Below are 27,275 nucleotides of genomic sequence, written 5' to 3'. Positions count from 1 at the left end.
GAACTCTCTTACTGCCTCGGAGTGTGACAGAAAAACCTGGCACCTGGACCTGCCTGGGTCCAACCAGATCTTGGCTCTTTGGACTGTAATCCTAATGTTTAACTAGAAAGGAAACGTAGGTATGATTACATTATATGATTTTCCTGTCCCCTAACGTATCTTTGGACAATATAATGAGAAAAACAACTCTAGTAGCTGCATCCTCCATTGTGCTCTTATCCCAAATCTTCTAGTTTTGTCTTCCAGTTCAGTCTAAATAGAGAATAAATGTAGCAGACTCTCGTCCTTAAATCAAAAATGCAACAATCCTATCAGCCAAAAACCACATTTGGTAAAATTAGGCTTGTTCCCTGTTCTCATCCTCCAGCTTGGGATTTGATGCTAAAAATTGACAAAGAAATCCAGGTTCACTCTCATCTCTGTGTGGGTGCAATACAAGAAACCTGTTTGCCATCTTCTCATAGGAACGAGCAGCTTTTTGACCACAAGCCTCCAAATTTTATCTCTGAACAGATGACAAGTATGGCTGCTCCAAGGCCAGTATAAAATTTAATTTTTATGTACTGACGTGTAGTTGGTTGAAAAATCCAGTTATAGTAGTGGATCCACCTGTGCTTAACTATTTTTAAAAAGCCTTAGATTCTTAAATACTTGCTTTTATTATGAACAACAAAGGGAAGTTACTGCAAAAAAAATTTTAAGCCAGTGCCTTGTTTCAATAGAACGGTTAACTTTATCTAGAGCTTTCCAGATACAGTTAGTATTCATAACATAACATTGAAATTTTGCAATAGGGCTGTTTCAGAGGATGCAGATGACCACAACGTCTATGGTTTGGATGATCGATTCTCCTTTGTGAGTTTCATAATCATGTGAGGGGGTTAGACAATACAGTACATTTCAAACTAAAAATGGTTTAATGGGAGAGATTCCCTTCCATAGCTGAAAATCCCAGCTGACTTGGGACCTAGTTTTTGCCTGGTAAAATGGAAGGAGTTGTCTTGCCTTTTTTGATGATACGATTTAGTTTGGGGCCAAAACCTGGCAGGATCCAGCCATGTGTTTTTTTCTGATGCAGCTGTATTGCACAAGAAAAATCTAAGGATGTATTTCTGATACACGAAGAGCTGTATGTTCCCCCTCTGTTTGCCCCACTGGAACAAGTACAATTTGTGTGGCTAGGGTTAAAATGTAGCAAAATCCCAGTACTCCCCTCCTAGGGCCAAGGGCTATCCCCAACCCAGGGGCTCCAATAAAGGCCGTGCTTATTTTCCATTCAGATGACACAGCTTGGGCTTTAGGGGCCAAAAGCTGATAGGATCCAGCATGGATGTAGATTTTTGCGGCCCTTGTCCTTGGAGAGGCATCAGGCTGTGGACTTTTTGGTGCAGTAGGAGTGACCACATTGTTTGCTAGTCATGCTGTGGAGTCTCTGGTGTGTGAGAGCCCCATTGGATGGGGGTCACTAGGTCCCTCTGCCAGCTCCAGGATGCTGTGGTACTCACAGGCCAAGGTGTGCCAGGGTCCAGAGCTTTTTGATGCAAGGAAAATGGCCGTGCTTATTTCCTTTTTAAACAGTACAGTTCAGAGTCTGAAGGCCTCAGTTTTCTGGTTCACACAGAAGGTCTTGAATCCAGGGTTTTTTCAAGCTCACGCTCTGTGTTACGTAGTAGGTTGGGGATTTTTTGGTGCAGTACGAAACAGCTCCACTTGTCTTGGATTTGGTTGACACAATGTAAGGGCTTGTGACCAAGAATGAGCAGGATCCAGTTAAATCCAGGTTTTACATTTTCCCTTCTTAAGAAAGTAAGGCTTCGACATTTCCTGCCTGGGAAGTGGTGCAGTTTATCTTTAAGGAGGCTAGAGAAATAAGAAATGAGTCTCACGTTGCATGGGTGACATCACTGGCTTTTGGCTCAGCGCTCTGTATTCTCTGTCTGTAGGCTTTAGCCAAGGCTGCAGGGCTCGGTGTTTGAACAAGGAAAGATTCCCAGGTGTACAGAAGATTGGATTTGCTCTTATTTGGGTTAAAAACGGTGAAATGAGATTTCTAAAGCTTGGGGACTCCAGCTCGCCTTCTGTTGCACTTGATCTCTACAAGATGGGTGAGTTATTCCCATTAGAGAGAGAGGGAGTGGAAATTTAAGGAGAAAAAAAATATGTCTGAATATATAGCTGCCGATGCTGGGGATACGATTCGTATGAAGCTGCTGAGCTAAAAAATCTCAGCTCCGACGTGGAGATCGGGCCATATGGCAGAGAAATGGTGCAGACCGAAAGCTGTTGACAACAGTTAGGGGCTGCCTTCCTCTCCCCGTGTAAGGTGTGTAGCTTCTCCCCCCCCTCTCCCCCCTCGCCCGCCGGTTTGTTTTGGTTTGATTCCCCCCGACCCCCCTCCCCTCCCCATCCCTTCGCATCCTTTCAGCCAGCCGTAGCCCTGCCCGCCTGCCTTCATCTTGCAGATGGCTAACGTGCCGCCGTGTTAGGAAAACTGTGCACAACACACATCCCCGCGCCGGGGCCGGAGGAAGCTTTTCAGAGACCGGCGGAGAGGGGGGTGGGGGTGCTGGGGCGTGCGTGTGTGTGTGCAAGAGCGATGCTGGGGCCCAGCACCGCGGCCAGGGCTGCCTAGCGGGAGGTGCGCGGCCGGCGGCCGGTCCTGCCGGGGCTGCGGCTGCCCCCGGGGCTGCGGCTGCCCCCGCCGCCTCTCCCCGGGCCGGGAGCCGGGAGGTGCCGCCGAAGCGGTGCCGGGGCGCTCCGGGGGAAGGGAGCGCGGCGTTACGCTGCCTGGATGACAGCGCAGACGAGCAAAGCAGGCGAGTGAATGGCAAGGCTGGCGGAGAGAAGCCGAGGTGTTTCCGAAGCCGAGATGTCAGTGACTGTCAGCGAAGTCTGCTAAGGGAGAGCGAGACCTGCGCACGCCGCCTGCCTTTCCAGACCCGGCCGGGGAGGTTGTGTTTTAGCCGCGATTTAGAGCAGCAGCAGCAGCAGCAACAACAACAGATTGCTCCCCCCTCTTGCTCCCTCCCCTTCGACCCCGCTTTAAACCCAAGCAAGTGACCGACCGTCCAGACGACGATGCTCTTGCTGAGCCCCTGACAAAGAAAAGGCAAGTCACCCATTCCTGAAACCGGGATAACCGGCTGCTTGCAAGCAGGAGATCTCGAGCTGTTGAACTTTTCAGTGATGTCCTGTGATGATGCTGTGGTGAGCCTGCTGATCTGAAAGCCATCTCTTCTGGGTTCCTGAGCTGGCCAGATCGAAAGAGATTAATGGACTGATCAGCCGTAGCTTTCAGGTCTCTTCAGGTGGATATATCAGTTCAGCCCCCGTCGCTCGGGTGCTGGTGGTGAGGGGAGCAGGACATCTTTGTATAGGCGGGTCGCTGGCTCGCTGCCGTTCGAGGTGGAAGGCTGTGTTTCTCCTCACCAGGTCTTCTCCGCAGAGAAGAGGCAGATGAGACTCCAGGACTGCCTCCAGGGCAGAACTTTGTAGCGCTTTCAGCATCCCTCCGCAGCGTGGATGTGAGCCACGGGAGTTGGGGATGTTTGAGGCAGTCTCTGCCAAGTGACACCGAGCAGCTGCTCCGGAGGTTTTTGCGTGGTCTCACACTCAAGGGCTTTGCCTGTTGTGAAGATGTCCATGGTGTTTCTGTGAAGCTGAGGTATGGCTGCTGGAAGGTTACTGCTGTATGCTGGCCTCTCTTTAGCTCTGTGTGCCCTGGGCATGCTGGCTGTGGCAATCTGCTCTGACCATTGGTACGAAACTGATGCCAGGAAGCACAGAGAGAGGTGCAAAAGCATCACCACTAAGAGAAATGATCCTGGCTTCATTTATAACTCCAACAACAACCTGCCTCTCAGGGCCAGCAGGTCTAGGTTGGACCGCTGGGAAGGGAAACTCCTCTTGGCAAGAAACAGGAGGCAGATCTTTGCTATGAGCGCAGTCGACGAGTGCAACAGACAGTACAACTCGACCAACATGGGGCTCTGGAGGAAATGCCACCGACAAGGATTCGACCAAGAGCTGGAGGAGCTGATTGCCAAAGGTAAGGGCTGTTTTTTTACTGAATGAATGTGCCAGGCCCTCCTGAGCTGAGCAGAGGCTGAGCAGAGCCATTTGGGCTCACAGATGGGAGCTGGCATCTCTAGCCAAGTACCTCTCCTTGCGATGGGTGAACTGGCCTGGATGGGCATGGCTTCCCGAAGCACTGCCAGGGCAGTTTCCCACGGGTGTCTGCTGCAGAGGTGTGGGGTTTGGGAGCAAGAAGGCAGTGGGGGTGAGAGCAGACACACCCCAGAATGTCTCTCTCATGTCTGTTTCTCAGCTTAATATAGGCTGCCCATCACCATGGTATCAGATTATTTTCCACATACAAATAAAAAGTATTAATAAAGGATTTTTTAAAAAATTTTGTTTGACCCTGGTGACTCAGGCAAAGTACATATGATTTTATCAGAGGCTACATATGTCTGTATTTCATCATTCCCTTACCAAATGTCCCATCAGTCCTGAAATACACCATTTGCAGTGCTCACATGTAGGCTTTTTCTATCCTCAAATGGAGAGTAAACAAAGAGAAATGCTAAAGAGCAGGAGGAAACCCAGCTTGCTGTTTACACTGAGCTATGTTTTGGAATATTTTCAATGTCTACAAAACATTACATGAATTTATTAGGAGTGTTAGAAAGGAATCATTTTCTCTTGGGGTGGAGATGCATCTGTCTGCCTGTAGCATTTTTGTGCTATATTTTTATTGTCTTTTGGTAATTCTTTTTTCGCCCAAGGTACCAGTTCAAGGAGATGGTCAGTTTGCCTCAAATGTTTCTTTGATCTGAAGTGTAGGAAGGGGAGATATGCATAAAGCCCAGCCTAAACATCCTGTCTACAAAAGATACATGTTTTTGCAGGATGATGAGCATTTCAGTAAAGGATGGCAGCATCTTTGCTACCCACACAGCATGCTTACTCCATACAACAAAACATTTCCCTCCCATGGTTCTTCTGTTGCATTCAGATGATTCCCCAAAGGTTTATTTCCATTGCAGTGAAATCATTGCTTCTTACACCATGCAATCTTTAAAAATACTTGTTTTCTAAGTGTGTTCTCGGTCCCAAACTCCCTTGATAGCCTGCATTAATTCCCTCTTCAGACACTGCAAGCGGAATTATTGCTTAAAGCTAATTATTCACGAGGGATATACTCTCACATGTGTTTGCCAATGTATACATTTTGATCTGTATGTTTTAAAAGTGAGCAGCAGAGGTGAGTAGCATGGTATAGACTTGCACTGAAACAGTACAAACAGGTGGTGTAGCAGGGAACCTAGATCACTAACTGGGGTCCTGTCTGTGTTGCTAGTGACCCTTAATGTCTAGTTGCTAATTTAACAACCCCCATGAAATGAATTGGTAGCTTCAGTCCTATTTATAATGAACAAGAGAACGTGTCCAAAGCCTGTCAGCCCCCTGGCGCCCTGCTGCTGGTTTCAGTGCTGAGGGTGGGATTCCTCTTTACCATCTAGGTGAGGGTGCGGATGTGCTGGGCTGGCCATGGAGGGCTGGATCACTCTGCCATGTGTGCTTGCTGTGCTCAGGGCATAAACAAAGAAATTCAACCTTGACAGTGGGCAAACATGTCTCCAGAGCTCACCTTTGGCAAATGGAGTTTCAGTTATTAGAGAGGTTTTTCATTTTGAAATAAGTGAGGCATTCCTCTTTCACTGCCTGCCTTGTCCTGGGTTCAGGAACATCCGTTTCTCCTGCCAGAATCCGCTGAAATTGCCTGGCACTGGCATTGAGTAACGGCAGCTCTGCTAAGTGTTAACCATAGAGAAAGTGTGGCGACTCAAGCTGAGGTGGTTAGATGCAGGAGAAGATAGTCATCAAAAGATCCTGCTGTAATTTGTGTGTGTTCATGTGTGTGTATGAGTGTGTGAATGAGTGTGTGTGTGTATAGTGAACTAACTCTAAATATGCAGCATTCAGCTGGCAGCAAGGGATTCCTGGGCTCAGGTACAGTGTGCATTCCCGCACACCTGTTCCTGGACACGTGTGTCTGCAGATGGCCAGAGAGCCACTTCGCAGAGTCGCTCCCCAAGGTCGGAAGTGCAAATTGTGCACATAAGGGAGGTATGTGCAAATATTGATGTGTGTAACTCCTTACTTTTAAACATTTTTTGATACACATTTAACAAACTTAATTGGACGTTGAGAGAAATGTTAAAGGAGGAAGAATCGTAACACTGAATAGCAACATTACAGTTTGTTTGATGGTCTTTCCGGAGTGAGGATCTACCTGTACTGTAACTCTCAGCCGTGATAAGACACACATTGGCACTAATGCTATAGAGGTGTGTTCCTTTGGCACCTCCAGATTAAAACATAGAAAAGCAAATGTAATGGCAATTTGCTAAAATAGACTGTTTGTGTGTCAGAAATAGAACTGGAGATATTGTAGGATTGCTTGTCCATTTTATATTTTGTTAGATCAAAAAGAACTAATGGATTCTACTTTCCCCTTACCAAAAAGTAATGTAAAATATACATCTGCTAAAAATCCTTGTGTGCTGGAATCACTGATTTAGAAGGAGTCAGCTTTACATGGGTAGTCAGCTAGCGTCCCTGTTCCTACCTAAGGCCAGCTACTAGACTGTTTCTCTACGATCCTGTTATATGATGAAAGTGGAATAAGTACATTTGCTGTCGCTGTTCGATCTTGAGAACAGCTGTGAGTTCAAAATGAGTCAGGTGTTCTAGGTTCATTCCAACAGCACCACCTTGCTTTTCTAGTTTTTCTTCCACAGCAGACACTCGTCTGGAGTTGGAGGTTGCAGGGGTGGGCGCCTGGGCAGAGCGTGCCCTGTGCAGCTGTGAAGAGCTGCAGATGTTCTCTACCTGTAGTAATCAAATACCCTGACTGGGGTACATATTCCTTCACAGATGAAATCTCTGTCTGTATGAGCTCCACGGCAAATAACATATAAAAGAGGATGTTACTGGTATGTAGGGCTTTTACACTCCTTCCTCTGCCAGCTGTTGATTTAATCTAGCACACCTCTTCTGGAAGTGGATAAACTAATGCAGGTTCTGGCCCCAAATATTGTGTGTAATGCTATATGTAATTGAATGTAAATGCTATTAAGGGTTGGTGTTTTTTTTTTTTTTTTTCTTTTTTTTTTTTTTAAACTGGACAGGATCTAAGTGGTCCATTTATTTCGAGACAGATCCTGCATTTTTCTGTAGGCAAAACTTCCAGTATTGAGAATGATAGGTTTGTCTATCAAAGGATAAGAAAAAATGGTCATTAAGAGCCTAACTAGCTTTGCAAATACCCTGCAGTTATTCTGCTTATGAACTCTGCTGAAATTAATACAAGCTGTAGGCAATGGCTTGTGGCAGGATCAGGCCCTGTGCTATTTGACAGTATTCTGATGCCAGTTTTGTTTCTGAATAGGCTGGGTCCTTTCTGTAATTCTATTCTGTATTTATTAGTTTTTACTTTCTGGCAAATAAATAAAAACCTTAATGTTGGAGATTCCTAGAAAAACTGGAGATCTGTTACTTCAGATTTCATATGGATAGATGTAATAGACATGAATGCATATATAAAATAGTTGGTCCTATTTAAATTTCTCCTATCCCTTTTTGTTATATTTCCATAGAACCCAGGTGCATATTTCAAAATAATACAATTAGATAAATAGGCAATGAATTAAACCAGGTTGTCACAAGTAAGCATGCTCAGTGAGAGGCAGGCAGGCATAAGACCAAAAGCCTGAAGAATAGTTTAAAGCTGCATCAAAATTAGGCAGTTAATTTGTTCTCTTTATTATCATGAATGAAAAGAAAATCAAACTGGAGACAACAGAAATTACAGTCAATAAAGAAATTATTGGAGCTGAACATGCAAACTTAGGGCCTAGTCTTGCTAACTTTTACTCACCTGAATAATCTTTATCCCTGTGAATGGGCTACTTGGACTGAGGGAAAGCGCTCTTGTACAGAAGGACCAGTCAAAATGAAAAAGCTTACAAAGCTGGTCCTCCGATTCTGCTTTTGCATCTGATCAAGTCTTTTAGCATCTCGGGACTAGAGTCCTGATACCTAAAGCCTTGCAGAGTCAGGAAAGGCTGGCTCTGGGTTTGTTCAGCACAATACTCTAAGCTTCTTCCAGTTCTCAGGTGTGTGTCCAGTCTCCTCCGTGGATTAAACAGCCCTGCTGCTTAAAGCCCCTTTGAATATAGTGTTCCCTATATTCTATTAGAGCCACAGTTTGCCTGTTTACCACTGAGTTTCTAGCAAAAGCAGTATTTCCTCACCCTACCAAAAAATCTCAGTGAACCAACCACCTCCACAGTGGAGCAAGCAGAGAGTTGAAATGCAGGTAAGTGTCCATTCGTGGTCGGGAGAAGGCAGAGTTTATGTCCTGCTTTGGCAACCAACAGCTCACAACTCCTTGTATATGACTTGTAGTGACCCAGAAAAAAACATGGAAGCCACATAATCTGTCTGCATCCTATGACAATGTTGCTCAGATGCTTTTCTGCACTAGTCAAGAGGAAAACAAGAAAGGAAAAAAAGGAATTACATCATTTAATTACAAAGGTACAATAAAGTAGATGAAGAAGTTGCACAATAACCAGAGTCTGTTCCATTTAGACAATTACTACTCAGAGGACCTTTCATCTCACTTTTGGAAGGCTGCCAGTTAAACCTATCTGGATGGGGCTCTGCTGCCTGCCATTGGAATCCAATTTTATTAAAAAAAAAAATTACAATAACCTTATTATTTCAATCCCTCTTTTACCTTCCTTCTTCCCCCAAGATCCATGGAAGTCACAGTAAATCCTATTTTTGAAACATTTTATTGCGAGTATACTTAGCCCATGCCACCACTGAAAAAAAAAACCCATCAAGTAATTCCTGTGCAGCTTACCTCCACCCCAAATAATATGCAAGATTTCTGGGATGAAAGTGTTCTCTGTTTGAGTTTGTCAGATACACGGTACAGCTGAGGAAGAAAGGCTTAACAGGACTACTTTGGCCGTCACGAGGGATTATTCATACACAATTGGAAAAGCCTGAAGAGAGGCTACTTGCAGCTGTCTCTAGGAGTAAAAAGAATTATTTTCATAAAACTACTTGCAATACCTGGCAATGCTGTAGATTTGACTTTTAAAATGCAATGGTTTTGCCAGGTAAATTAGGACAGCCATTTTGTCATGTGTCCTTCATACACTGAAGAATCCAGATGCTTTGTTTGAAATGTGTGCTGGAAATCCCAACCATTTTCCAAATGGACTTATTATAAAAGGGACTTTATTGAAGTCTCGATTCTGTTCCTAGTGAAGTCAATAATAAATGTTTTATTTTATTGAACGTGGTGACACAGCAAGTTCAGGCCTTTAGTGTTTCCTTTGAGGTTAAAACTGTCCCTGGATAGAAAAGCCAACGCAAGGTCTGTTCTCCCTTCTGTCACAGCAGAGTTCTGCTGGAGGGATCCAGTGAAAATTAATTTTAAGTAGACAGCCTCTGAGTTGAATCTTAGGCTACCCAGATATTTAGCCTTCACCATTTTCAATGCTGTAATTATTCTTAGTCTATCGATGTAGATTGGAAGTCAAACAACTGCATGTTTCTAAGATACAACAAAGACATCCTCTTGTTCAGGGATTTTCTAAAATCATTTAATGGATGAAATCACTGGTGTTTCAGGCATGTGAGTTCCAGGACAATTTGGCCCATCGTATTTTAAATAATAATTTTAATATTTTAATTGCATCAAACTTAAATAGCAATTCATTAAAAAGTATCTTTACCACAAGTAATGAGAACCTGACACGTTCCTCTGACACATCTGAGATAATTAGTTTGATAATATATATCTGCTAAAAATACTAAGAACATACATGTAATTTAGCAGAGCTGCAACTGTTTTTTAATCATGCTGTTTTAAAGGGCGAATTTCAATCAAGCTGTTGGCTTTCAAGGAAAATTGCTGGTGAAGACAAATGGAAATTTTGCCTGAGTAAAAATGACGGGATCGTGCCCTTCTCAAGAGAAACTGATATTTGCAGAGCTGCCTGCAGGACTGCATGCTTAATTCCTGTTCATTTAATTGAGCATCCAAATCCATTTGAGAAATCTCAGCATTTTTATCCTTTCTGCCCATTGCTTAGAAACTTTTTTAAAAGTGTGGAGGAAAGATTTAATATGAGTGCAGATGTGTTCTGTTTACTGTAAAAATAAAAATACGAAAGATTATTTTACTTAAATGGACGTGAAACGATCTGAACTATTTTGTCATCTCCAGCAATAAAAATCCATATTAATATCGCCTTTTCTAATTGAAGAAGTCTTTCTGTGCACTCAGAATAACTCCAAAAGTGGAACGAGTTCATTAACTATTACAGAGCCAGTAAATGAGGAAGAAGACTTTTTATTTTGTAGGTTCTGCAAAAATAATGACAATCATTGATAATGTAAGTTTCTTAATGGCTCGTTGCTAACAAATTGTTGCTGGAACCCTTCAGTACATATTCACCTCTTTGAGAGTAAAAGAAAGAAACAAGATGGTATTTCTTAGTTTTTTAAGGAATAAATAATGTGGATTCTGGAATCCAGGTGCCCTTAACAGACCATTCAGAATAGAATCCACTTAAAAGAAAAGAATATAAACTAACATATTTTCTCTGCAGGAGACAAATCAGACTGTAAAATGGAAATTTCCCCATTTTCTTTCTCATAAAGCCTAATTCTTCCACAAATAAATATTCGGAACTGCCCAGCTGAGCCTGCTGAAATTATAATCCTTTGTAGATAACTACCAAAATAGATAGAAGAAAGGTAGTACTGCATTAGGGCAGGGCTTACAAAGCCAGAATTCAGTCCCAGCTCTGTCATAGTCTTTCTTCGTGGCCTGAGGCAAGTGACTTAATCTCTTGTACCTCAGCTCAGTAGCAGTATAATAGGGATTTCGTTCATTATTATTAATACCAGTTAGAGTTCTACCACAGGATTTATGAGCCTTAATCATGGATCAGAAATCATGGATCAGAAAAATGTCCCCGTCCCTTTGACATGTTGCTGCATTTTAAATATTGGCGAGTAATACAGCCTTATGAGAGAGTATAAGGAGATGACAGGGTAATTATATTCAGCGTGACCGGTAGTGGTTTTAAAACACCATCAGGCTAACCACATTTCTGTAAGCACCATGAAATGCGGGATTCCTAGAAGAGTTGTAAAGGAGGATAATGAATAAGAGGTGCAGATATTTACAACATGGTCTTCCAGAGATTGAGGGATGGCACCAGAAAAATCATGGGTCATATCTGCTTGAAAAATTAATAAGTAGGTGATGGGGATTGACCTCTTTGGTTGACTGTAGGAAGAAGTTGACATTTCCTTGATGAAGACAAGTCGATTACACTAATGAGATAGATATTGGGACATCAGTCTGCAGCTGCTAAGAGAAATGACATGGTCAGAGTGATGTGTTAGGAAAATTATATTTCTAGTAGCATCCTGAATGGATACACGGAGAGCAAGATCACATTTGTAAAGGTCAGAAAAAGAAGTATTGTAGAAATAAAGGCATAAGATGATGAGAGCCTGGATGGAGAAAGAATATGCAAATCTTAGACATCCCCTGGATCTATGGACATAGTGAGAGACATGAGATGGAGATATTGTGCCAGTTGTTGACCAGAACAACAAGGAAAGTAATAGTGTTGGCTGTGATGATCAAGAGGGGAAGTACTGAAGAGAGCGTATAGTAGAGAAGGGAGAAGAACATTACGAACTCTGTTTTAGCTACGATAAGCTCAGGTTGATATCTGTATGTCTATGAGGGAGTATTACAGAGACCGCGGGTATGGACCTAGGGAGACAAGTTTGTGTTAGAAGAGTGAATCTGAAAATTGATACATTGAGATGGTAGTGGAATCTATGTTTGTGATAGAAATTACCAAGGACTAGAATACAGAAAGAGGAAAGCCCCATGAACTTCTGACAGAGCTGGGAGAAGTAGTGTCTTCTGGAAGACATGCAAGAGAAGTGAGTAATGTCATGGTAGCTGAAGAAGGCCACCGTTTCTGGTTAATACAGCCCAGGAGTCTACTGAAAGTAGCTGACATGCTGCAGCAGATGAGAACAGAGTATTCAGACTACGCTGAAATTTGCCCTGTACGTTAAGTAGAGACTTTGGTAGCAGGTGCAAGGGAGAGGAAGCTGCCCTGAACTGGTGGGGGGGACACCAGGTGGTGTTTGTACTTGGTATATTCAGAGATGTTGGTGATGAAAGGGAGGAGGGAAAAAACCATGGTATTTAGAGAGGAAAATAAATGTTTTAAGATGAAATGATGTTTTAAGATGAGAATATTTTCAGAGGAAGGAGATTGAATGGTACTTGTGTTATGAGAGTAAAGAGACAGAGGGGCATGAGAGGTCAAGGAGGAAAGAGAACGAGAGGACAAGAACAGCCATAGGAAAGTCAGGAGATAGGGTATGACTGGTTCAGTGGTAAATAAAAGAAATGAAGGAAGAGAGCTGCATAGGAGGTTTTTCATCTGTGGGAGAGAAGAATGAGGAAGGAGTTGTAGGAGGGGAAGAGGAAACAGAAGGCAAAGCTACTGGAAGAGGAAGATCATAATTTGTCATTTTTGTCATGGAAGAACTGGGTGAAATCCTGCATAACAGCTGAAGTGGAGGCTGGAGGAGGTGGGAGGGTCTGAGGAATGAGCCAAATGTGGCAAAGAGGTGACTATGACTGTGAGTCTGAGATTTAACTGAGCTGAGCTGGAGTAGAAAGTCGAGGAAACGAGCGGAACTGAATGAAGGAACAATGCGATTATAGTGGAGAGAGTTAGCCAGGCAGTGGGGTTCCCATTAGAGATGCTCTGCTGTGTGAGACATAGCAGAGACCAACTGGTATGGATCAGTTGGGATTTGGGATAGCAGGGCAGGAGCAGATAGGGGAATGCAGGACAAAAGGTCTATGAATGAAAGAGTGCAGCATGGATAACATCAGCATGTGGAGAAAGGAAAGAAATGATAAAGAGGGTGATAAAAGGCTGAGAGCAGGCAATAAGAACTAAATGCTGATGATTTGAGGTGACAGAAAGGCCAAGCAAGCTTAGCGTGAAGGTAGTGGCCAATGGTTGTTGCAGAAAGAGTCCGGGGGATGGTCCAAGCAGTGGAGCAGGAGGATGGGTGGAGACTGCAGGGCCCAGTATGAAGCCCTGTGCCTTTTTGGTGACTGGCAGGATCAAATGAGGTTGTAGTCTGAATAGAGCAGACACTAAAACATAAAGTTTAGGGGACAGAGAAGTCCCTACCACTGACTCTCTTCTATAATTTGCCCTGCCTTCATGCTGTGAGTTCATCCTGTGTACCCTTACAGAGGTGTCAGCATGGTTCTTCCCAGCAGGAGTCAGTTTGTGCAATGCTTGGAACAATCGCACTCCAGTCTCAGATTGAACTTCCAGTGTGGATAAACAAATATTAACTACAAATTCAGGATATTTTCCACAAAGTTGGGGATATGGAGACAAGTATTTACAGAGCTGAGGGGCTTTTATGGAAAAGGTCTTTTCAGCCTGTTGGACCCCCATCCCAGTGCTTCTGCACTTCAGGTGCTGCAGTATCTCAAATAAATGTCAGGCTAGCTAGGGAATTTTGGGTCAGAAGTAACTGCTCAGACCCCATGGCAATCCGGCACATGCCCGGTACTGCTCTGCTGGGCTCGCAGTCAAATTTCTCCTTACTGAGTGGCCTGATATTGTCTGTACCCACTTCTGACTCCAGTGAAGGTGTAACCTTGGAACAAGCTGCAGTAGCCTAATGTGCTTTGAGAGTGCCAGAGAATCCAGAAAACCGACACTCACACCCCCTTAAAACAGAGCTGAGAGGTTCTTCCCGGTATCCCCACTTGCTTTTTCCAGCAGCTCTACTTCAGTCGTCCCTGGAGGGACTCTGCACTTGATGTTGAGAAGGAAACTGTATGTGCCGAGCCGGGTGATTATCAGCATCTCTTGTCGTATGAGCGCTTAGGCTCTGAAACCCCTTCATCCCTCTCTGTTCAGTGTGAGTAAGTGTCTGACCCACCTGTTCAAAAGTGCCCTGTGACTCTTTGTTTCTTACCATAAGCATGCAAGCTGAAACACCGTAAAGGAACAGAGGTTCCAGGATATCCCATGTATATGGCAAAATCAGTCCCATTAAGATATCCCACCAGATCGAGTGAAAGTCACTGAGAATCTCCTGTCACAGCCCTTATTTAATTCTGAGACCTTTTGTTGGGTTTAACAGCAGATATTTCAGAAAAAGGTTCCTAAATGTATTTCTAGACTTTCTTATAGGGTGAAACAGTTATGCTAATTTTATTGGGTAACAGAAGCTATTTGAAAATATCTTTCTCCTTAAATATGAATGTACAGTGTTTGTCTCTGTGTCTCCCATTAGCCACTACGTATCTTTGAATATGCAAAAGAGCCTTTATAATGTAGATACTTTTGCTTTCTGCCCAGTGGCCATTTAATGACATAAATATTACAACAGAAACAGACAAAAAAAGAACGAAAGATTTTTTCAATTGGATGTTAAAGGTATAAATTGAGATTACTAGCCTGACTTTGAAGGGGTGATGCTGATTTATGGTAGCTGATGATCCAATTGCATTGCTTTGTCTTAGGTACTTTGGTGGTTCCCATTGAGACAGTATCGGAATACTGTACTTCTCGATCTTTAACCATAAAAAGTAATTCCACTGAAGAGTGGAATTATCCCTGTTTTACACAGAGGACAGTTGCCCAGCAATGCAAACATCCTGTAGGACAAAAGTTCACATTGGAAAGAAGTTTCTCATTGTTAGTCCCTAACTGTATGAGCCAGTGTTTTGTGTTAAATTTCATCCCTTTTCTATTCACCAGTCCTCAAGATTACCCAGTTCTGCTCCTATGATATTCCATAATGGTTAAAGAGATAGGCAGGAATGTTATACTGATCAGAGAGACAAAGGAGCCACCTAACAGGAACAGGGGAAATGGAAATTGGAAAGTTGGATGATTTCCACCTCAGACTTCTGAAAGATGTGGTATGTAACATTGCAAGTCCAGTAAAAAGGATTTGCAGTAAGTCTAATTAGGATGGTACATTAGGAATTAAAAGTAGCAAATCTGTATTTAAAGAAAGGAGAAGAAGTTGTCTGGGCCACAGCGGACCTTTTAGTTTGATCATAATAATACCAAGCAGAGTTTAAAGGAAGTTTGAAAAGAAAGATTAATTAAATGCACGGGTGGAAGTGAAATAAATATGCAACATATGTTTTTGTATTTGAAGTGTGCCAAACTAACCTGATATATTTTGCTAGGAAGATAACTGGATTTTGAGACAAGGGAATGCCTTAGACCTAAATTATCGGGATTTTGGTAAAGGATTTTATATTCTGTCTCTAAGGAAATGGTTTGTTACAATGTTATGGTAATACACAATTTAAGGTGTGTTTAAAGAACTAACCAAAGGAAAACAACAAGTGCAGAGAGGGGAGTATCAAGATGAAGGTCAACAGCTGACTTCCTGAAGTAGGGGACCAACCTTATTTAATAATGTCATTAATGATATTGGAGTGGGGTCTGTAAGGCAAGGTGATAGCCCTTGTTGGGCTGGGCACAAAGGAGTGAACTTAAGACATTTGCTGCTGCCACAAGAATGAGATATCACCAAGAGAAAGAAGGCCTGGAATATTATATACAAAGAACTGGGTAATGTTGAGGACTGGGTGATAGGAAAGATGTGAGATTTCTTTCAATGTGAACTTTTGGTCCTGAAGGATGTGTTTACATTGTTGGGCAAGTACCCTTTGTGTTGCACATTGGAATTCTGGTCCCCCAGACATCCAGGCTATGAGGAGATTTGGGCTCAGATGGTTTCCTCCCTGCCCAGGTACTGCAGCAGGTTTCCTTTCAGGTTGGGAAAGGTGCATGCCTGAATCTCACCCAACATGCAGTTGGGATGTGACCACAGAGCACACCTCAATAGGGACAAGGGGTTCATTAAGGTGCACCTATTTTGAAGTGCAGACAGAGAGCGGTGGAGCCATGATGAGGAGAAAGGCAGATGTGATTGAAGAAAAGAGCTGGCCAGATATTTCAAGTAGAGAAATGTTAAAGTCATGGGCTAGGTATTAATCAAGCCTTCTCTGTTACAATCTTTACTATTCTTGTCAACCACCTCTGAGAAAGATGAATTTAAACCAGGTCCAGAGTGGGGTTATTAGCGTGAGGAGAGGAATGAAAAATCTATTTTACAAATATAATTGTTATCCAGAAGAAATGGGGTTAAACACAGGAGGGGGGGAAGATGCTTTTAAGCTAAGGACAACATTAACAGGGAAAAAAGCTATGTGAGGGCCATGAATGTATGTAGGCTGGAAGCTGTGCTGAAGTGGGGGTCTGGAAGGAGTGATGAGGCCACAGGACTTCTAACAGGTTTTAAGGATGAAGATGAGTATATTTAGGAAGCGGGATTGTATGATATACTTGCCTGCTATGCAAGAAAAATGAATACAGTCCTTTTTAGTGCTGTGTCCTTGTGAAACGTGCCATAGGACTACAAAGGATTAATTTATTATTACTATTAATTCCTCTTTTTTTCCCCAAGGAAGAGCATATTCAGTCCTGTATCAAGCAGGACCTGATGGAAGGAGTGTTTGTCACTGGGCTGCCTGATACCAGCCACATGTGTCTGGTGAGAGGGAAGGGACCTAAGACAAATCCAGCTGCACCATCCCAGCTCTTTGTTTCACCTAGATCTGAGCTGCACTTTGTTGCCTTCCTGTGACACCGCACACATCCAGGAAGGACTGGGGATGAGGACTGTGTGCATTTAATGCATATTTTACATAGCTTTCCTTTAGATAATGCAGTTAATAGAGTCTTTATTTCCTGTCTCCCTTCATTTCATATTGCCTTAGCTCACTGACAGCAAAGACCTGTTAGATTCTCAGCCATTTGTATTCATAAGCCTGGAGAATGCAGAGCTTTCAACTTCTTCATTAAAATAGTTTATATAAAATAAAAGAGAATTTCCGTACTATATTTAAACATTTGGGATGGTTGGCAGCAGCAGAATTAAACTCTTATTTGCACATACTTAAATTACCATGGGATGTGTATTTCAGTTCACAAAATGTTCAGCCATTTGGCTGGTGATGCTGGGTGAGTTTCCTTATAGCGGGAAAGATTTTGCCACAGGATCCACCAGCTTATGAGGGCCAAAGGCACCCACTCCTGGGCTTTGTTCACTTGTGTGTGCAGCAGGAAGCTATGGTTCTTTCAGAAGTTTTCAGGAAAGGCCTTACAGGGAACAGAAAGGCTCCACAGCACTAAAGGTAGGAAAGCGTCATCTGGGATAGCCTTTTGGGCTATAGTTCAGTTCCCAGAAAACGTGGAAGTAGGACTCCATCAGTCAGTATGGAGCAGGACAAGCTGGGATGCTTTACCTATCTGGATGTTTGGGGAACCTTGCCTGAGACTCCAAGTAGCAAAGCTGCCTTTTGCGTTACTGGAAGGAAGTGTTACCCAGGCCTGTGCCTGAGTACCCAGAGAAGGAGGGTTGTACCTAAGGTGGATCGGAGAAAGAATTTTTGTTTTATGCTTTTGTTGAGGAATGACCACAGCCTTATGAAGAGCAGTCCCCATACTGCTCTGGGTGATCTGGAAAGGGTGGTGGCAGAGACTGAGCGAGGGCGACTGGAGGCTGTTGGTGTTACCTCTGTGGGCATGTCACATACGTGGCAGCAGCTGGATGTGAGGTCCTCTGCCTGTGCGCTGAGCTGTGTGAATGTGAGACAGCTGCTTTTTAGGAGATGTATATCTATGGCAGAGGGACACTATGCTAAGTCACTATACGCTGCTGAGGGTTTGGAGCAAGGGCAGAGATAAATGGTTTTCTGTGCTCATTTATGTAGACTTGAGCCATCCTTTTTTATGAAATCATCTTTCATATCCAAGAGAGAAGAGGAATCCTTTCTACCCGGTGTCCTGAGGAGCCTCCAGTTTTCAAATGCTATTCCTTGTAATCCATTGGTCCTGGTGGGAAACTGGGAGAGGTAGCCACAGACTCCGAGCAGTGGCATCAGCTTTGTGGGAATGGGAGCATGACAACACTGTCTCATGCTGACCAGTCCATAAGGTCCATGTTTCTCAGTGATAAAGTGGCTGCAGAATGGGCTTGCACAGCATCCTGGCCTCAGGACTTGGAAACCTCTGTTTGGGGAAAGCACGGGGAATTGTTTCAAATCTGGGTGAGGTTTTTAAACAGGAGGTTTCATGGGGAAAAGTGGGGCAACTCAAGTGTCTTCAAGAGAAGGAGGGAGAGGGTACTTGAGTGGCTGAAGGGAGGAGAGGTGTATGTCAGCGTAAGGTCTGGCCTCACACTGAGCGACAGCACTCAGGGATGCCTTCTGCCTTCACCCCAACCTTTCCTTCTTATCCCTGCAGTTAGGAACCTGTCCTGTCCTTACTCGTGTCCCCTGCACTCTGTGCCACACCAGAACTGGTGGCACATCCTTCCCCTTCTTGTCCATCAGTTACTGGTAGCATCCCGCCTGTGACACAGCAACTAATTGCATTGTCAATGCCCTCAAATGAAGAAGAAGCAGCAGGAGCAGATGAACTCTTCAGCACCAAAGTATTCTTTTCCTGTGCATGTTTCTAAGAATACAAGTACAAAGAGGGAGAAAGGGGAAAGAAGCGGATTTCTCTTACCAGAAAGTTGCTCACAGTGCTGAGACATGGGCAAGTCTTCAGGCCCAAGCTCTGCTTTGCCTGCTGCCAGCCTTGCTTCAAACCAAGGGGTTGTGGTATCCATTTGGTACTGTTACCATACTTCAGTCAGGGTGTAGTTTTTGGCTGGCAGCATTAGGATGACTGGAAGGACATGTCTTCTTTAAAGATTCTCCTCCCTTTGAATGTAGTTTACGGCATTTTGCGAGTTCCTGGACCTGCGATTTGAGGTGACCTGCACTTGATTGCTGTGGTGGGATGGTACATTGTATCTGTCACCTAGAAAATTGTTTGAATGTTCATCTTGGGCGAGTGAGTTAGGCACTGAAATACCTCCTCTGAGGACTAAGACTTTTCAGGCTGCTTGTGATAATATTTCAGTGCATGTCTTTAGGATTCCATATTTTAAAATGAGATCCAATTGTCCAGCTCTCAGAGGACATAAATTGCCCCATTTCTATCCATCCTGGTGTCCATTTACACTGGGTAGGACACAGTCCTAACACTTAGGGATCAGGTAGGAGCACTTCTCCATTCATTTCAACACTTTCTTTCCAGGGTTTTGGTCATGCTAAAATGCGCTTTGACCTGCACCCCTCCTCTGGAGCAGGAGTGTATCATTCTGTATGGCATCAGAAGAGGCCACAGAAACTTTCTGGTTGATTTGGAGGGGCCTGGTTGGTGAACAGGTGGGAGTCCTTGAGCTTGTCTCCTGCATCTTGACCTCATCGTTGTGACAATGTATTAACCAAGGCCATTGGGGTCTGCAGACTGGGCTGCTATACGGTGCAATTTCACAGCCGTAACATTTATCACAGAATCTACTCCTTAAGGCAGGTCAGTGCTCCCGCGTTTAATTTTTTATTTGAGAAAGTTTTGCTATCCATCACAGCTATGGCAGTGACCTTCAAAGTTGACATCACAGTTTAGGCATCTGGTGCACAGATATCTGAACCAAAACGTAGAGGCAACATGTAAAAAACTGGATACAAATGGGGGAAATAGGTCAGGAGTCCTCTCTATAGTCATTAACAATTTCTTTTACTGTCAGGCTGTTCTGTTTCAAAGGCTAATATCAATTATTTTTCCTTTGTTTCTAAGGGCTTGGGAGCTGAGAAGTGACTCCTCTGACATTTCAGTATATTGCTGTAAAGAATATGGAGAAAGTTTTCACATGAAACATATAAGAGCCAGAGTTTACCCATCACAGATGCCAACCTGGTTTCAAAGGATTTAAGAAAGCTTATTGTCTGCCATGCTGTTTGTTTGATATTTTTCTGTTGATACATTGTCTTCATAGCTTTTTCATCTGCTAATTGATGTATGGCTGTATATACTGGTCCTTCAGCTGTGCTCAAGTTTTATGTTAGACACAGTACTTTGTTTATTCATGATTATGTTTCTATTTAAAGGTTTAGGAAGGTAAGACAGAGGTATGTTTGTAGCTCTCACGGCTTTACAGATAACTTTATTGAAATGAACCAAGGGAAAGCAGAGATGCGGCGAGTACCTGAGTGCTCAGGCATCCTGAAAAAAATGACTTGGTAAGGTGATCACTGGAGTCTGCTGTTCATCTCATGGAGCATCGCATTTCAAGCCAGAAGGCGACAATTAAACTTCAGTGATGAAGGTGAGGTCAGTATGGGAATGAAACTATTGGGACTGAAAGCTTGGAGCTGTGGAGAAAAGAAAATGGAGACAAAATTAGAGGAGACTTACAGAAAGATAGAAGGAAAAGAGAAGAGGAGAACAGAAGCACTGGTGAGCAGAGACAGCAGTGGCTAGTAGGAGAGCAGGTCTTTTGTTGAGTATGAAGGCCAGGATTTGGCCTTGAACAAATGCTGAAATGATAGCAGGTACAAAAAGACCATGTTTCCCCTTTGACTGCTAGAAAACTGTTGTACTGATAGCATGTTTTTGGAAGGTGTGGGGAGACCCTGAACTCCAAACCTGCCCGTGAACCAGACTCACCATGAGATTTTTCTGTCAAAGATGTATTTGGGTCTTCACTGTAGTGTGGGCAGGACAAGGGCAAATCTGTGACAAACCCTGTGAATCTTGAAAGGGTAATTTCACCTGCCACTTAAGTCTTTGCAGATCCTCCTTGGGGCCAAGTCTTCCAGAAGAGCACTTCTGAGCAAGTTTTCCTCCAGAAACTGAAGAAGGAGCCAGAGTCCTTTGGAAAGCCCTGCATATAAATATCTTGTTTAGTTAGTCTAATAAAGGTATTACTAACAGTGCTGCTTGGAGGATTTATTGAGGGATTTCACTAAGACAGTGTTAGCAGTGGAATTATAGTCATTCTCTGGTAAGACCTTGTCAATGCGAGAGAAAATAACGTTGATCCAATCAGAGATATTTTACAGGATCAATGTAATATTCCTTTGCATAATCACAACCAAAGGATTATGGGCCTGTGCTGGGAGTGACGAAGGATCACTTGACAGATCACAGCCTCATTTGTTCTCACTGTTTTAACTGGTGAAGTACGGGCAGTTTTTGAAAGTGTGTATATATATCCCTGTATCTTAAATAAATCAGAGCTCCTTCAGGCCAGAGGCATTATTTTCAGTCTATTGCTTTTAAACAATATTTTGGGCTACATATATTTTTCATCGCTCAGCCATACTGAAGGGTCTTGGTATGACCGTGAGATAATTCCCTCTGCAATCCAGGAAGCCAGTGTACATGAAATGGGAGAGGAGGCCCCGAGGTGGGCAGGAAGGAGGAGAAGGCAAATCAATATACAGCACGAGCCTTATAGCCCAAACATCATAAGGGACCCTGAGTAAGTTTGTGTAATTGAGCTTTTGGATAACGCAGCAATTCCTCCAAGGAGAAATGAGTGTTGCAGATGACAGTGAATTCAAGAGGCTCAAGAGCATCCTGTGGTATGCTGGGAATAATTTGTAAGAAAACAAGACCTCCTCATTGTTTACACTACTATCTGCATTTTTCAAGATCCTAGTACTGCTCTACTGCTTTAATGACAGCTTTGTCACGCATTGTGGAGGCCCTAAATCCCTCTACTGGCTGCAGTTACCTAGATATCCCCCTGGCTTCAGTGAGGCTTCATCTGCTGAGGAAGAGGAGCAGTATGTCTGATAGCTTCACTGCCTTTGACTGACTGGTTCCTTCGGATTTGCGTGTACATCTCAGTGAACAATGGAAAGGGAAAACAGTGGCTGAGGTGCAGAGCAATGGCTCGGCTCACTGATAGTATCAAGGGCTATTCAAACTCCAATCTTGTGGTTTCAGATGACTTCAGCTGCAGTGCTGCAAAAGTTATTTGGAGAAGAAAAAACAGCTATTACAAGTGACATTTGAAATTAGATGGGACACAGCTCTCGTGGAAATACAGCAGGGATCAGCTTGTTTCTATCAGCAGTGAGGACAGATAACTGAACATGTCCCTTTTGCCATCATGGGCAGAGTATAGCCTGTATCAAAGCCTATAGCTTTGCTAGGAGGTTGTGACTAGCACAGGACATGTGTACACAGGAGTATGCGAGAGGATGCAAGAGCCTGTTGGAATTAACTCCTTCAAACGAGCTCAGGCCAGGGTCAAGACCCCCAGGAGACTGTGGTCTCCGGAGCTTTGCCTTGCATCAAGAAGCAAGGAAAGGGGAAGAGGAGACAGGGCCAGGGTTACAGCGAAATACAGACAGGTCATAGCCTCCAGGCAGCACCAACACCTGTCAAAGTCGCCTTGTTAGCCTTGCCCTTGGAGGCTGATGTCTGACAATGCAGGTCTTCCCCAGCCATTGTTGTGGGGTGATTTATGGAGGAAGACTGGCTTGAGGGCTCCCCTTTGCGCTGCCTGGTGCCTCCTGTGCTCCATGGCACGTGGTGGCAGGGAAGCAGCCACACACCCCCTCCTTGTGCAGACTGTGACCCCTGGCAGCGCTGTGCCTCTGTGGGCTCTTGCTGCCCATGGGAGAACTTCTCCTGCTTTGCTGATGGCTGTTTCCATAGGACCAGTGTAACTCTGCCCTGTGTGCCAGCCCTGGGACGTTGCCATGGGTTTGGCACTGTGGGTAGCACCGACATGACAGGACAGGCTCAGGTTGCCAGAATCATTAAGTGAGAGTAATCATGGTTCCTTTTTTTCCCTAGCTACCTGGAATAATCAGGGATCAGATTGCTTCTACAAAATGCAGCACCGAGTGGCAGCCACCACAGCCCTCGGACATATTTATATCCTTGCAATTCATGGCTGCCTGTCAGCTGTTCTGTTGGTGAGCCTGTAGAAAATCCATATTAAAACAAGGTTAAGGGTTCTGACTTAATCTGAGAAAAGCATGAAAAATCAGAGCAAATCCCTCCTGATTGTTCATTGCACAAGTTCAGGATGGACCCTTCTTTGGGATTTTCACTCTTAACTCTCAGTGTCCTGGCTCTGGTGAACCTCCTCAGATCATGCGTATTTCTGGACTGTGCATATTTCCATGTTAGTGGATCTATAGGCATATGATGAGCATGCTGATATAATTTGCATTTTAAAGTAGTCTTAAATAAGCTCTCATGTCTGCAGCTGGGCTTTGAGAGTGTTGTGTTCCCTGGAGTTAGCCCAGGGCAATGTGCTGAAGATCACACATAGCTTTTACTCAGTTCTTGCTCAAGCAAAACTGCTTTTAAGTCCAGGGTAGCACAGTCAGTCTTGCTGAAGTTGGAAGCAAGCATGCCTTTGACTTCAGTGGCACACAGATTTTGCCCAGCATTAGTTTCTGCTTGTGAAAAGACTTGAAGTAAAAATGGAGAAAGGCCTTCTAGACCAAACCTCCCAGGGGCTTGCTAATCACTCCTTGCACAGGTTCACTGCCATGTGAGTCCCCTGAAATAGTTCCCTGAGTTGAGCAGGAGGTTTGCCTAGAGAAAATGACCTACATACAAGGCAAGTGCCATGTAACACTTGCAGTTATTTGTTGGTATAATAAAACCATGTCAACATTCAGTCTTGCCAAATTCCACTTGCCTGTTTGGCTGGGATATGTATTTTTTCCCGAGGAGGGAGTAAAATGATGTTAATTTGTTTCTTTACTACACTCCTGGCAAGGAAGAAGATTTTGTGCCTGGGCTGATAAATTTTCAAGTGAATTTTTTAAGGTTGTTATTCTGAACCACTGCCCAAAAAAGTCCAAGAAAAAATAATCTTGAGATTTTATATCAATTTATATAACTACCTTTACAAATGAAAATGTTGGGTCTTTCCTTGAATAGTTCAATATGCCTCTAACATTGCTATCTCTGCAGAACTCATTTCTTCTGTGAGAGCTGCAAATGTAAATGTTCCCTTTCAAACAGTGTCACTCACAAATAAATAACGCAGATCTTCCTTGATGCACGTTGTGTCGACCAAATAATTTCCATCGTCTTGCTTGTTACTTTTTCATTTTTCCCAGAGGGATTTGCAGTCATTACAAGTCACTTTCCATTTTGACTTGTAGCCTAAGCAATTGAACACGAGTGCAAGGCTTCAGTAAGAGCTGCTCACTGCAGTTAAGTGCGACTCCCGTTAATAAGCAGGTAAGGTCAGGCCTTTAGATCGTAACCTCTTGGGGGGGGGGGGGGGTGAGCTGCCAGGCTGTTACACAGGCTGGAGAAGTGTACCATGATGTTCATGTCACTGAAATTTTTATACCGTCCCGTCACCGTAGCATCTAAACGCAGACGTGCACATCTCCACAAGGAAATACAGCTCAGAAACTGTCTGGAATAGATATGCCATGTATTATTAATTACCCAGTTGAACTATCTATAGTAATATTTGTACTATGCCCTCTGCAGCTCTATTCTCCCCACCCTTTTAAAAACTTCATTTAAATATTATTCTTTATTTTAAGCTGCCTGGTGACGCCCAGGCTTGAGGAGATTAATTCCTCCTATAGGCAGGGAAAGTTGGACACTTCTGTGCCTGCGGTCCTCGCCGTTATGCGGGCTTATTCAGCAAAATGGCCGATGCGGGCAGAAGATGTGTAAATCAGCGAGTGCTGCAAGAAGAGCACTTAATTGAAGCTTTATCAAGTGCCTGCAGAGCTGACCTCCGAGCAGCAGCTGAACCACAGTTGGGATGGGAGCGAGCCAGCAGCTTTCACTGATGACTAAGCCTGTGTGCTGGGAAAGGATTTGCTTACAAAACTTGCCGGCTTTACCCATGGGTGGCAGAGCACTGCATAGCTAGGGGTGACTTAAATCATTCTGCTTAACTCACTTAAATTGTTCCTTTCAGCACAGATTCATAGCTCTCGGTACACTTTGATGACTCTGTAGCTGTGTACGGGGGATTTAAGTTAAAGCCAGGCTGCCGACTGTCAGGGTCGGCACGGTGCTAACGGCACAGGGGGATGTCAGACCGTATGGCAACACGATGGCACGTTCAGGCCTGTGAAATCCAGCAGGTCTGGCATTGGAAGAGTAGATCCGGTGTGTTTCCTATCCCTTCTGCGTGAGCATCTCCCTGCTCTGCATGTCTGCAACTGCGTATACAGAGACAGACAAATATTGAACAGTTGTAGATATTTGCCTATTGAGGAACAGTTCCCACCAGACTATGCAAGCATACTAACGAAAATAAAGCCCTGAAGGTTGAAGTCAAAAGGAGGATGAACTGCATAACATTTCACAAAGCTGAAAATAATGAAGGACCAAATTACTTTGGAGATAAAACCTAAACAATCTTAACAGGTAATTTGGAACTTATTAACAACATTTTACTACATGTCTGCAAAAAGCTGTGGTACTATATATGAGAAAGAAGACCATATTGTTAAAAACTACAATAACTTCATTATGAGTGGAAGTAAAAGTAGCAGAAAATAATTGTGAATGTGCCTGTTCTCACATACAGGAAGAAGAAAGGGCAACATACTGAAATATCTGGAAATTAGACACTAGGAATGGTAAAAGCTAGATAGGAGAAGAGGTAAAGAAGGGAAAGCTATGTGTGGCTGAGTTAATACAGGAAACAAAGCTCCAAAAGCTATTAAAAACCAGACACTTCAAGTAAATTATTATTATATACTCTGTAATAGCAAAGCATATTAATGATAGAAATGCTAACAATAGTATTTGTCTTTTGCCAAATGGAAATGATTAAAAAAAAACAGTGGAAATCAAGGATATGTTTAATAATTATTTTTATTCTTCTTTTGGAAAAAAGCGAGATGAGTTATTCTTGCCATATGATGACAACAAAAGACTTTCTTCTCCAGCAGTAATTTAGACTGGCGGACTACAGTTAATAAAGTCAGTCATTTTAATTTAATAGATCTGAATAATTTGATACCAAGCATTTTAAAAAAGCTCGCTAAGGAAATTTCCAGATTCAATTCATATAAATGGTGATTTTTAGAATTTGTCAGGATACTGGTGAAATATCAAAGACCTAGGAGAAATCTGGTATTATTCAAAGTCTCGAAAAGTGTAAATATAGCAATAGTAGGAAGAGTAATGTAGCAGCTAATGTAATTAATAAATTAACAATAAATTAATAATTAAATGCAGATATGCTAACTAATGCTAATCAACATGGATTTATAACAATAGATCTCATTAAACTAATTTTTGTTGATAAAGGTGCTAGTGTTGATTGAATATTCCTTCTCTTCTTTTAGGCACTTGACTCAGTACCAGATGACATTTTGATTAATAAGCTCCAGAAACCAACATGATGCACATTAAATGGATTAAAAGCTAGCTAAATTATAGAGTTTAAAATGAAATTTTCCATAGACATAAAACAGATTTTACAGGGTGTTACAGGTAACAGCTTTTTGCATTAGGCTAGTTACCATTTTTATTAAAGAACTAGAAAAAAAGCATGATAAAGTGATCCATAAAGTATACTAGTGATAGCTGGGGGAATGATAAATAATAATGAAAACCAGGTAACTCTGTGGAAATGGTTTAGACCTCTTTGTAAAGTGGGCAAAACCAGTGTGTACTTCAGGTACATGTGTTTGGGACAGTGAGATGGCGTATAGATATAGTTGATCATTCCTTGTGTCTGTACTGGAAGGAAATTATGAACCTCGGCTGTGCCTCAGATGACATGTCTCGGGGTACTGTTGGCCCAGACATCATCCCTGCATAGCACTCACTGGGCTACAAAGGCTTCATAAGGCTGATAATACTTGTTTTGCAATGGTGTAATTTTTGTGGCTTTTCCATTTTTGACAGTCACAGACTCAGGAAGGGTTGAGACAGCGGAGAGGGTTCAGGGCAGAAGTGACAGTGCCATTGAGGAGGGCATGCTCTGTAATGCAAGGCTTAACCAGCTCAACCAGCCAAGCTTAACAAAGAAAAGACTGAGGGGTGGCTTTCTCATAGGCTGTAGCACTGCATATGGAAGGACAACCTGCTCAGAGAGGACCCAGATACTGGGTTCATCACAAGTGGAAGGCTGGGATTAAACCAGCTGAATTCAAGGGAGAGAAAGCCAACAATGGTTAATGCCTTCCCTGCTAACCAGGGAAGGCATTAACCCCA

At 43.3% G+C, this 27,275-nt stretch overlaps 1 protein-coding gene across 1 annotated transcript in view; it reads left to right on the top strand.

Moving 5' to 3' along the window:
- Positions 1-745: 745 nt before the first annotated feature.
- TMEM178B (transmembrane protein 178B) overlaps positions 746-27,275 on the top strand; it is a 226,866-nt gene continuing 200,336 nt past the window's right edge. Inside the window, exon 1 of the mRNA XM_074871793.1 lies at positions 746-4,048. Coding sequence (XP_074727894.1) covers positions 3,667-4,048 — 382 coding nt within the window. The 5' untranslated portion in view covers positions 746-3,666. The remainder of the gene's footprint in view (positions 4,049-27,275) is intronic.

This window comes from Strix uralensis, chromosome 5, assembly GCF_047716275.1.
Source record: "Strix uralensis isolate ZFMK-TIS-50842 chromosome 5, bStrUra1, whole genome shotgun sequence".
Lineage (NCBI taxonomy): Eukaryota > Metazoa > Chordata > Aves > Strigiformes > Strigidae > Strix > Strix uralensis.
This window is presented reverse-complemented; position numbering and strand designations above follow the sequence as displayed.